The sequence below is a fragment of the Chelonia mydas genome, chromosome 6 (assembly GCF_015237465.2).
Source record: "Chelonia mydas isolate rCheMyd1 chromosome 6, rCheMyd1.pri.v2, whole genome shotgun sequence".
In the NCBI taxonomy this organism is placed as follows: domain Eukaryota; kingdom Metazoa; phylum Chordata; order Testudines; family Cheloniidae; genus Chelonia; species Chelonia mydas.
Genome location: NC_051246.2, coordinates 85211617 through 85224298, shown reverse-complemented (window position 1 = coordinate 85224298; position 12682 = coordinate 85211617). Strand labels below are relative to the sequence as shown.

Here is a 12682-nt window from a genome sequence, read left to right as displayed (position 1 = left end):
TGACAAGCCCACTTTTCATCTTAAGGGTATAGTAAATAGTTAAACAGTAGATGTCTCTAACATGTACCTTCAGAATAAATTCTATTAACATTCACTCAAGCATGACAGTCAGTGTATATCAGATATACTGTATTATAGTTGACTTGGTGCATGCCCATAATACACGGCATATTTTACTTACATTCTTTATGTATTAAAGAACTAAAATTATTAAAGTAAGACAGGTGACAAGCATGGAATAAAAAAAATTAACAGAAGAAGAAAATACTAGTTTTTTTTATAATAGTATGAGTAGCTTGTTTGAAACGTATGTAGTGAATTGAAAGAGCAAGATATTTGTGCCTCAAATTAGAAATCAGACAGACAGCGTACTTCAACAGACAAAAATGTACACATAACCCACAAACAGTAATAAAAATGCAAATACCCCAAGCAGTTCCCATTTTTCATTAATTGAATCCACTTTTTCAAGGAGATCATTTGGTAGTAAAACACCACTTTTCTTCAAAGCTTCAACCTTACTAAGCAGTTCCATCTTTTTCGGGTGCCTGATTGACATTTCTACATTATATCTCTAAAATGAGAAGAAAAAGATAACATTAGGTACAGTAAATTGTTTTCTCTATTAAAATTCACCCTTAAAAATCAAAAAGCTCAATTGTCATCCTGATCACAGAGCTTCCTTTTTTATATATCAAAACATACAACCTTATTAATGTGTCTTGGGAAGGATTTTTCCATAGGATTTCAGATGCACAGTGAACAGGTGGTTTGCATGGGTGAGGTTTAAGTGAGAAAAGTTGGCAACTGATTGCATACAACAAAATTAGACATATCTTCCAACAGTCCCTCATCTAGAACCTGATCTACCTTTGTGTCCCTGAAATCAGGTGTTTTATTAAGGTATGTTATTCCTATCAGAAATACTGAAGCATGAACCTGAAACTAGGAAAATGAAAACATTTCACATTGTTGTAAGCTTCCGGCACAACTTTTTTCTCTTGTTTGTCCTGTTGGGTTTTGCCTCATATTTGGGCCTCGGGAAGTTGAGAGCTATGCAATTATGGCATATGTTGACATCATATTTTAACCACGCTAAAAGTTATTCATACCTTATTTCAATAAAATTTTAATGACTATATTTTTGTTGAAGCACTCTTTTAGTAGCACTAAAATGGTGGCACAAATAAGAACAGCAACAATGCTCACACTGTTCAAATGCTTCTTCAGCCTACAACTGCTCTTTACTTCCAGTGTGATTATTTACCTTTTTAAAAAGAAGTTGGAAAATAAGGATAAAGAGAAGTTTAACAAACATTTTACAAAATTAATTTAAAGTGAATCTCTAAATATTTCAGTTGGCTACTTCTTATATTTTTCACAAAAGGACATACAGGCATCTGCATGACATATTGGTAAGTAAATCTCTTTAAAACATGTGTTCTGCTAGAGCTGAGTTAGTATTATATATGATGGTTACTACAATGATTAATTATGTTTTAGTGGACTGCAGAGTAAATGAGAAAATACAACACACACTCTTACGTAAAAGCACATTTGTTGAAATGGGACTTCTTATATTGCCAAAAAAACGCACCTTTTATTCAGCGAAGGGAACACAGCACATTTTCCCAAACAAGTGTTTAGAAAACCTACATAAATTATGCATAGCTATTAGCAAACTGCATCCTCAACATTAAGCTTTCTCTGCTTTAAAGTCAGCCAAGAAAGCTACTACAGTATCTCTTACCCAAAATGTTAATATCTGGCCTAAGTATAAAAAAATTAAACTAGAATAAAGAATGTTTAAAACATGGGTGCTTTTACCAGATCTAAGAACATGTACTGTAGCAAAACAAAACAAAAAACAATTGGAGGCAGCTTAAAGAAAATAAGAAACGTGTGAAATCACTGTTTCAGCTAATAGGTCCTCAGCATTTCCATGCATATGTTTGCATATTGTTAGTTTCATATTTTAATCTTCCATTTACACAACACATGCACATCCTTTGTATTATGTAAACTTCACAAAATATTAGTCATTTGTGGATCACAGAGCAAAATCTTTTAAATGAGGTGATTTAAAGCATTTCACATTATTAATGAACACTGATCAGGTATCTGCGTATCCAAAATTGCATGAATATTCATAGTAAATACCAGGGAATTGTTTAAAATTTATAAAGAACTTGTCTTCTGATAGATGGAAAACAGACTGTGCTTTCTAAAAATGCATGATAACAGGAGGCAATCGGGTTTTGCATCGAGGAATTGCATCAACCCGCAGATAACCCAGGTTCATTGGACTAAAATGTTCAACAAGTATGCTTCTTGGCCCTATATTATTGTGTTTTCAGCAAGAATGGTGACTAGAGGAGATTACAATCTGCTTTATGTAATCTGATTTCTATTTAACGATGATATAGCTGAAAAGGATTTGCATAATTATTTCCATAAGTACACGTAATATCAAGGGGAATCCATAGTCGTTTATAGCTAGGCACTGAAATCCAGTTTAGCTAGGAAATCCAGTACATATTACTCCTTTTCTTTTTCCAGGTGAATTAATAGACTAAGGGAGTCCTCTAGCTGTGTGACACTGGTCTGGGCTTTGGTTAGTTAACACTTTTCACATGTGATTGACTGATTTGGTTGTTGTTGTCTGAACTAGATTTTGGTGATGCTTCTGGGCAGTATAAAATCAATGACAAAAAGATACAGGTTGCATATGTTTCATAACAATAATGTTCATGTTAACATAAAAACTAAGACATTTCACTTAATTTTGGACTAGATAAAATAATTCTGCAATGTAGCATAGCATGAATCATTTCTGTGACAGATGTTATAAAAGGCTATTAAAAAATAAACTAGACTTTATGTATGCTTTCTGTCTGTCACCATGTAACCTACTGTATATAAAGCATGACAAAAGATGATGATTGATAGAGAATGCATTATACAGTAACAGTAAAAGATGAAAGAATTCAGTTAATTGTTAGATGTATTGGTATGTGAGTGAAAGTCAGTATTGTTTCACTTATGAAAATTAAAGTGAAGTGTTTATTTTAATTTAAGGAAAGAGCTTAATGTACAGCAGGTACAGTTTAGGGACTGATAGCACTAGATGCTAATGCTTTTTTTTTAATCCATTAAACACCTACACACTAAGCAGTTGCATGGCAAAATTAGCTACCAGCTCTATCAGTGCTGCACAACCCTAGTCTAGGAGGACTACTTTATCCTGTGGTGAGAAGATAATTTAATCTTCATATTCATTCTAGCTGCGGCATTAAGTGAGCAAAGGCTGCTCCATTGTGACAGTCTTTGAATGCTATGATATAGATTACTGTTCAATAGCCAAAAATGAGATTAAGAAAGTTAAAGTCACAGGATTTCTCACAGTGGCTGCAATAAATAAATGACTAATATTTAATTTTCCACAGCACTTGCCCCACCAAACTTAAAAAAAATACACATTGAAATACTGTCAAGTACTTACAGCATGATTAGCTGTGTGTATGTGTGCATGCATGGCTGGTTTTGTGTTAATGAATCCACCCAGTAGAAATAAGAAGCATTGGTATCTATGTTTAAGAATTTCTATTCTTTTTCCTCCCCTCCATGTGAACATTTTTTGCCCAAAAAAAGGAGTTTTAAAAAAATCACTGAAGAGTTTATCCATTAAGATGCTTGGCAAATTCATATTAAAGGTGGCTACTTTTTTAAAACCAAAAGTACCTGAATTCCAAAAGAAAGGAAGTCAGTGATTTCTGTCAGAAAGAAATATTCTATGAAATCTAGGAAGACTTGATTGAGGACCCCTCCCCCTTTTTGACACTTATGCTAAGGGATACTTTACATATATATATATAGACATAAATATAAAAATAATTGTGTTTGTGTGTGGAAAATCACACCCGAAAATTCTGCCCAAATGGAGACTGGAACAATGCCTTGTAACAGTGTTAATTGTCACCATGGAAACCAGAAGAATAAGCCATTTTGAAACTGGTATAGAAGGCACACATTGAGCAACTCAAGCATTTTTCAGCCTCCCTCAGTGTTAAGGAACAAGATGCCTAGTCACCGAGAGGTCAGAGAAAGAAATCATCATGAAAGGTTAGTAGATGTGCACTGTCTGGTAAATAATAAAAAAAAATCTGTACACCGTTAACAACGCTGTAAGACTGCACACTGCATCTTTCAGAAAGAGAAACATCACAAAAAGATGATCAGGGCTGGGGTACAGATTCCACCCCTAAAGCAAAACTTTAGGGCAATATTATGCGAACCTTGCCCCTAAAGCTCCCTGGGAATTCTGTTGTTGTAATAAAACTTCAGAAGAGGAAAGAAAAAAGGCTGCATGATGGAATTCAAAATAATGCTCTAAAAGCACACAGAGAGATTAAGACATCCATTGTAAGACTTTTGTATGGTGCTTCTGTTGGTTATAGTGAAAAGAGACTAGACATACTGAACACACAGTGGAGCTATGGCTACAAAGTACAGAAGAATTAAGCCAGTGAAATTTCTCAGTTATTGGAATAAGGTTACACAATTTGTTGATCTACATTCCATCATTCATGTTCTCCAAAATGAAACTTTAACTTTCTTTTAATGACACGACATAGCATATGACTGAGATCAAGATTAAGTGATCTGCAATTTTATTTGTACCTGAATTATATTTTACAAGTTTATAAAACTGCAGTGATGCAGTTGCTACAGAGACACACACATACATATACATAAATGGTGCATCTATGTACATACATGCATGCAAAAAAGTTGTATTCAGTCCATGTCAGTACATGTAAAAACGCTTTGTGGACACATTCACTAAAATATACATGAAATATACTTGCATATATGTATAGTCATGCAGATATACAGATATGTGTCTGTCTATCATCTCTCTGCACACACTCACATTGTGCTTTCTGGATAATGTTTGCACTCTTCATGCTAGGCTTCATGGTGGCCCCTTAGGAAGCACCATGCCTAATGCCATTCAGTGATGAACAAAGACTCTCTTTATTCTAAAGTCCAGGGTCCAAAGCTCAGCTGTATACAAGCAAAGTGACGGAATCTGCTAGAGGCCAGCCTACCCTTCACAACAGCTCTTAATGCTTCCACCTTTTGTCATAATATCAATGTGGGACATTTTGCAAACTGTCCAGAAGCTTGGTTATATTTCATATGCAACCATTACAACTAGAACCTCTGGACAATATTCAAGACCTTGGTTGAGTGTTCTGTCTAGACAAACAGCAGTCGTTATTTCTTGCAAACTGCATGTGTCTTACTATTAGCAATTTATGGCAAATAATTGCACAGGGAAATTATAAAGACTCCTACAATTGTCCTTGTAAATTAATAATAGGTTTTCTTGATTGGGATAAATTTGCTGCTGAGCCTTTCGAAAAATTAAAAAGTGCAATGTCATTTAAAATTGCCAGAACTCTCACAGCAAATTACATCTGAGGTTAAGAATCAGTTTTTTCTCTTCTAGCTTATTTCATTTCCATGATCTGGAAATCATATTACGTTGGCCATGTATTGTTAATTGGACATAGATTGCATTATCTTTAATATAAATCAAACTACAAATATTAAAATGAATTGCAAATTCTCTAATAGAAGATCATAAAACAATCTTTTTTTAAAGTCTCTCCCATTAATAATTTAATTCCAATTATATCACTCAGAAAACTCAAGGAGGAGACTGGTAACTTATTTCCATTCACTCTTCTTTTTTTAATATATATATTAATGCACATAGTATTATTTATAAATAGACACACACAAAACAAATCTTAATACTTCAGTACTGCACAATCCCCCTCCTCCCAAAACAGAAACAAAATCAAAACAAACACCCTGAATTTTTTGTTTTAAAAAATAGGAAATCTGGATTTTACTTCTGTTTTTCACATTCATCTTTCCAGCAGCAAGCAAAATAAATCAATTGAATAAAAGGCTTAGTAACTTTGTAAACTAAATTTTGTCCACAATAAAAAAATATGCAATTGGTACCCATTGTTCTGCTTTTCTGAAGTAAGGTGATCCCAACCATTGAAATTTTACTATAAATGTAATATATTTTTGAAGACTTTGCATGCCCTTTAACGAGTTTATATTAAATATTTAATACTGTTTAGGGCATATCCACTACTACCAAAAACAGTTATATTCCCAGCAGTCCCACTGTTTCAGGCAGAGGGCTTGATTGATCCTCCTAGCCTGAATTGAGTAGAATGAAAAGAAGCAGTTGGAAAATAGCTGCAATCATTTAATGCAGATGACCTCTGACAGGCTCACAGCTCTTCTATCTGAACAGAAATTTGCATGGGGTCTCTGTGCAGAGGAACAATGTAACCTAAATGGTAGACAATCTTTATTCTAATGAAGTGGGTGTCAAGGTCAATGTAAAACTGCAATGATAAATGGTGCACCACTAGGCAAGAGAAGTTGCATAGGCACTGTAGTGTTTTCACATTAATTGAAGGCTGAAATGCACTGAGTGAAAGTACAAGATTCTTTTCACCATAATGTGTTAATGCACAAATGTTTAAATGTTTTCTTCAAGCCTCTAGCCTGTTGACACAAATCTTACTGGAAAAAAAAAGTTGGCCAATAACCAGAAAAATAGAAGGTTTTATTAGGTTGTCCTATTTCTAGAATCCCTAACAACTTCAACAATCTACTCAGAGTGCCAAAAGAATAACAAGTCTCCAGACACCTAATGTAATTCCCATGATCCTTTTCCTATTTAGGAGATCTGTCTCTAATTAGTTCCAAACAAGCAACCCTTTAGACAACTCTTCATTAGATACCATTCCCAGTGAACTAACTATAAGAAAAAGAGTCATGCTCCAATATTATTATTTCCTAGGTTTTAAGTTTTCTTTTTAGTATACAGTTAACATCGCCAGGTGTACTTTGTTCTGAATAAGAATTAGACCAGTAAAACTGGGTTTTGTAATGCAAAGAGTTGTGTGTCTAGAGTGGGGACTGAACTACAATCCGTTATTGTGGCTTTGTCAAAATTGCAATACAGCTATAATTATGGCACTTCATCAGTCGATCAAGTAATTTGTAGAAGGCAGTACATTTTGTTTTATAAAAATGAGGAGGACAGTAAGCTGCTTTTAAAATCCTGAGCTGCTTAAGCCTGTTAAGGGTATATTGTTTGCTAATACTCTCATTAGCAACCAAGCATTTTAACTTCATCAATTAAACAGGAAATGGTGTTGCACCAATAGTTTCACAATATGCTAAACTACAGATTTTAGAAAATATATTTCCAACTGCAAGTCACAAAATGAATTTCAAAACTGTTTTTGTGTACATACATATACACACCGTGTGTGTGTGTTGAAAGTCTCAGTTATGTTTCTCAAGGTAATCAGTTTTATGAGAACTTGCATGTATGTGCAAGCACTCATACAGGCATGCACACACACACACACACACACTTAAAAATTCTCAGGTCCCATAAAGATTGAGTTTAGAGCCTTTACTCACTTCTTCACACTAGTGAGCACTTACTCATATAAACAGTCCCCCATTGAAGTCAGTAGGCTACTCCTGTGAGTAACTAACTGCTCAGCAGCATGATTAATGGATTCATGATCTAGCCCATAGATTGTGAATATTTCTCAATCTTCAGAATACTAAGATCTCCTGTACAAATAGATTTTAATAATACAATTACAGTTACTAGACAAGGAGCTATAGCCTGTCACTAATTAAAGTATCTGTAGCACTTTCAGTAACTGGAAGACTGGTAATGGAATTTACTGTACAATGCCATTGCTATTTTACAGCTTCGATGTGAAAGAGAATTTTCCATACAGAAATTAGTTTTCCTGATATTGCAATTCAGAGAATAAACTCCAATGGAAAAAAAAAAGGATAGTGAAAGAAAAAATGTTACTGATGAAACTGTTTAAAAAACTGTACAGCTTCATCTGTGTGTGATTTGTCAGGTCTGAAGCTTTGACGTGCCCAAGGGGCAGACCCCAGCGGGGAGTAGGCTGCAGAGCTAAATAGCTGTGAAAGAAGTCTTAATGTAGGATGGAATTCAAACTAACCTTGACATGACCTCAGGAAAAATATGCAAAAAGTAAAATGAATGCACTCTGCAAGATACATCCTAATTTTGTGGCCAAGCTGGTTAGTTTCACAAACATAACTAGGATTTTAAAAGAAAAATAAAATATAAGAAAAAGGGGAAACTTAGGAATTCAGAGTAAAAACTTAAGCAGGCATGGTGTATTATTGTGGAGGCATGTGAACCATTTGGAAACAATCCAAATAAAAACCAACACTGAACAATATTGTTGTCAGCCTGTCTATTCAGGAAAATTGTTTTTTTTAGGTTGAATATAAATGACACAAAGCCAAGATTACATCATTGCATTACAAAGTCTGTTGTGGCTTTTAGCTGAACAAGCCCCATGGATCTATTGGTTGATAGCAGCAATTCAGTAAGGAGGTTTTAATTCCATCAACCCCCTCCCCCCCCCAGCTTCATTACTATAAATACAGAGAATTTTTGTTTTAAAAAATGGATGGCTTTTTTTTTTTAAACTGCATACCCGATTTTGGTCTGGGCTGATACAAACAATAACATTTTAGTAGATACATTAAGTCTTGATTTAGCTTTATTATACCTTTTGCCTATCTTACTCAGTGTTCAGCTAAGCAGGAAGACATCTACCCTAGTACAGCAGACAAGAACTGGCTAATTCACTAGATATATGGAAATTTTAATTGAGTGTCAACTTGTGTTGAAATTCAATCCCATTACCTTCTAGAATGCAATTTTGTAGCAATACCAGTTATTTACTACACTATTAATCAGATTTTAAACATAATTAAATTCCTAAGACCATATAGCCAAAATACCATAGTCTGAATTTCTACAGCCAGGGTAATCAGGGTTTGAGATTCCATTAGATGCATACATGTACGGCCCATCTACAAAGCCAAATAAACCACATCAGAGGATTGTGTTAGAACACAGTTCCATAATATGGTAATAACACTTTTCCACCCATCTGTACAAGAAAGATCAAACAGTGTTATAATACTATTGCATTTCCAGTCATAACACTGTCATCGAAGCTGGTAAATTTGACTGTTTAGACAGGCCCTTTGGGTGGATCTACAGGGAGGAATTTGTGAAAATCTCCCTCTCTTGCTAGCACCTTTGCACCAGTGCTAGCACCACTGTAGACTGGCCACCGGAATTTTTCCTACTGTGTTTTTCCACCATACCTCAGTCTTCCACCATTGTGTAGATGAGATCTAGGGAATCCATTTGACCAGTCATGTTTATTGTGTCATGGGTCTGTGTTATGACTGGAAATGCATCAACTGTATTATAACACTGTTAACAGATAGGACTAAAGATTGGTATAACCCTGTTATGGAACCGTGTGCAGCAGTTTCTAAACCAGTTCTCAATTTTAAATTATTTAGTGGCACGAAGAAGTTTTTCTGTAAGAGAAATAAGAAAATCAGTGAGCTCCTCAGGACTTTGGATTAACAGGTATATATCTTCACTGGAATAATTTCAGAGTCAGGGCATGCCAAACACATTGCATGGTTAATGTTTAGCCCATCAGTGACAGGAAACCTACTTCACTGTGAAGAAATGTTTAGGCCCGGGAGCACAATGTTCAAGATGCAACTGTTACATACTGGATGCTCAAAACCACTAGTCAAAGAAAGACTTAAAATAGTGTCTCTCTAACCAAATCTAGCAGAGCCCTATACCTACAAATAAAAAGATGCCAATATAACATCAGGGGCTTTGACAGAAACTCACAAAGAAAGAAAATTATGAACTGAGGATCTCACTTCATCCTCCATTCACCTGGCTTTGCCTACGTTTTGCAGTAGACATGATACACAGATCAGACCTTCTCTAAAAGCACCAAAGGTTTAATTCCAAATTCATATACTTGTGTCATACTGTGTCACAACCATTTTTCTATTTTGATACAAATGTTCTTGTGTAGTTAATTCCCTTTGTATTTTTCATAGGCAGAATTTCCTGAAGTCTTTACTCGGTCATTACTCAGGAGGTCACTAAGTGTTTTCAGTGAGTGAGGACTGATTAAAAACAAGAGGGATGGATTACCCTCTCCTGTGGTAAAACACATAGGAGAACATCTCTGTGTACTTTCCCTCCCAGAGTTGGTCCCAAACTGTTCCCTCAAATGGAGAAGAAGGATTTCCCTACTGCAGAATGAACTGAGGCTCCAAATCTGTAGGATCCCCAGATATATGTATGGGTCTTGAAGTAGCCACAGGAGACCAGGGAAATCCATGAAAGTGTTCTGCGTTCATGGTGGCTTCTAGGGCCCGATTTAGGGGCAGGCGACTCAGGCGACCACCTCGGGGCTGGGTTTGAGGGACAGCGAGCTCGGGATGCTGTGAAGTACTCAAAAGTTTAACAAATGGAGGGGGGGGACACCATTTGGTCTAGGGCCGGCCCCATTGGTTCCCTCCTCCCGCCACTTAATGACAGCAAAGCTCCAAAAGCATCTTCAATGAATATATATGGCTCATCGGCATAATACAGCATAATTTCTCTAATTGTAATGTCATTATGATGTACCATTTCAATGCTGATTTAATACCACATCAATTCATACTTACGATGTTATGTAATTAATATGTAATATACTCCCTGGTATACAGTACACATTGAAAATGTTTTGAAATGTAATAATGTTGATACCTAGTAGTCAGTTTTCTAATACAAATCAGAGATGATGTTAACAAAAATTCTTAAACACCCCAGTGTCATCATTTGCATCAGTAAAGTGCATATTGTGAGTTAATGTACTAATAGATATGTAAAAGGTAATTTAAAAATTGTCAAAAGGTCCACATTTGGCTTTTTCACCTTTTTATGTAAATCATAGTTGAATTGTTTTCAATCATTTTTGATATGAAAAGAAAAAAATTCTCCTGGATTGAGACTTTATTTTTATGGTCAAATTACAAACATCTTAAAAAAGGTCACATTTATATTGGAAATGCTGATGCAGCCTAAAATATGGTTGCGTGTATGGGACAGAAGGAACTATTTAAAAAATATTTTTAGCATCAGGAGAATCTAAATTTGTTTAAATCTGGACTTTTTCTTTTCTTTTTTTTTTTTTTTTTTTTTTAACAATTGCAAGTAATGATAACAACATGCAGAAATGTTAAGGCTAAGTGTACAGTGTCAAAATAGATTGAATCTCTCTAAAAACTGGAAATTTGGGCTATTTAAACATAATCCAGATGTTTGGCTTTCATTCACATTTCAAGGAGGAGAAAAATTATATGAAACAAAATTCATACATGCACATTTCATTAGTGCCATTTCTATCACTGAATTAAAAGTTCTTCCATGTGCTTTCTCAAATCAGATAATGGTTTAAATTAAAAGAGTTGCCAATAAATTGTTCTCCTCACAAATGTCATTGAATTGTTTTCATATGGGAAAAAACAGGTTAACTCTTGTGTTAAAAATTCTGATAATCATTTTCTTCTTAATGCTATCAAGTGTAATAGATGGTGGAACATCTCATTCTAAACAAACTAAGTGAACCAGGATAAGAAGGCACTCAGGACCCAGGACTCTCCTACTGCAGTAGCAGGTATATATTTTCAGACAGACATATCCTGATGAAATTATGAACATTTTGGTATAGATGCATTCCCTCCCCATTGATAATTAACAGGGTCACATAAATCCAGATTTTTGAAGAGTTGTTGTAGCTATGTTGGTCCCAGGATATGAGAGAGCCAAGGTGGACAAGGCGGTATCTTTTACGGGACCTGAAGAACAGCTTTGTGGAACTTGAAATTTTGTCTCTTTCAGAAAGAGATGTTGGTCTAGTAAAAGATATTACCTTATTCACCTTGTCCCACTCAATTTTTTTAAAACCTATTTTGGTGTTGCTGCTCTCAGCACTGCAATGTCTAACTCAGGGTTTCTCACACTTCATTGCACCGCAACCCCCTTCTGACAACAAAAGTTACTACAAGACCCTGGGAAGGGGGGCCAAAGCCCAAGCCATGCCACGGGGCGGGGGGGAGCTAAAGCCAGAGCCCCCCCCCCCACCCTGGGGCGCACCAAAGCTTGAGGGCTTCAGCCCTGGGTGGTGGGGCTCAGACTTTGGCTTCAGTCCCAGCAAGTCTAATGCCAGCCCTAGTGACCCTGTTAAAACAAGGTCACCACCCATTTTGGGATCCCAACCCACAGTTTGAAAACTGCTGGTCTAAATGCTTTAGGTCTAAATGCTTTCATTTTCAAACGTAATTTAGGACCTTAGGAGCCAAATTCCCATTGAAAGCCAAAGGGATTTAGGCATATAAGTGCCTAAATCACTTTGGAAATGAGATGTAGGCTCCTAGAGCAGTTAGGCATTGCAATACCGAATGCAGCAACACTTAAAACCTTTAAAAATCTGGGACATAAGCAGTTTTTTACTCAAGGGGAACTCATGCTGTAGGAAATGTGACTTCCATGACGTGTTCTGTTTTTAGAAGACTAACCAGTAGTATCTTACATGCAATACCGAACATTAGTTAAGGAGTGGTAGTAGTGTGGCCATTGTATCTATAAAATATGCTATCCACAATAAATTATAATAAATAAATAAATTAT

General features: G+C 35.6%; 1 protein-coding gene across 1 annotated transcript in view; it reads right to left on the bottom strand.

Moving 5' to 3' along the window:
- The window catches only part of AKAP6 (A-kinase anchoring protein 6), a 413166-nt gene that overhangs the window by 64134 nt on the left and 336350 nt on the right, over positions 1–12682 (bottom strand). Inside the window, exon 11 of the mRNA XM_037900577.2 lies at positions 428–574. Within this exon, the coding sequence (XP_037756505.1) occupies positions 428–574 (147 nt within the window). The remainder of the gene's footprint in view (positions 1–427; positions 575–12682) is intronic.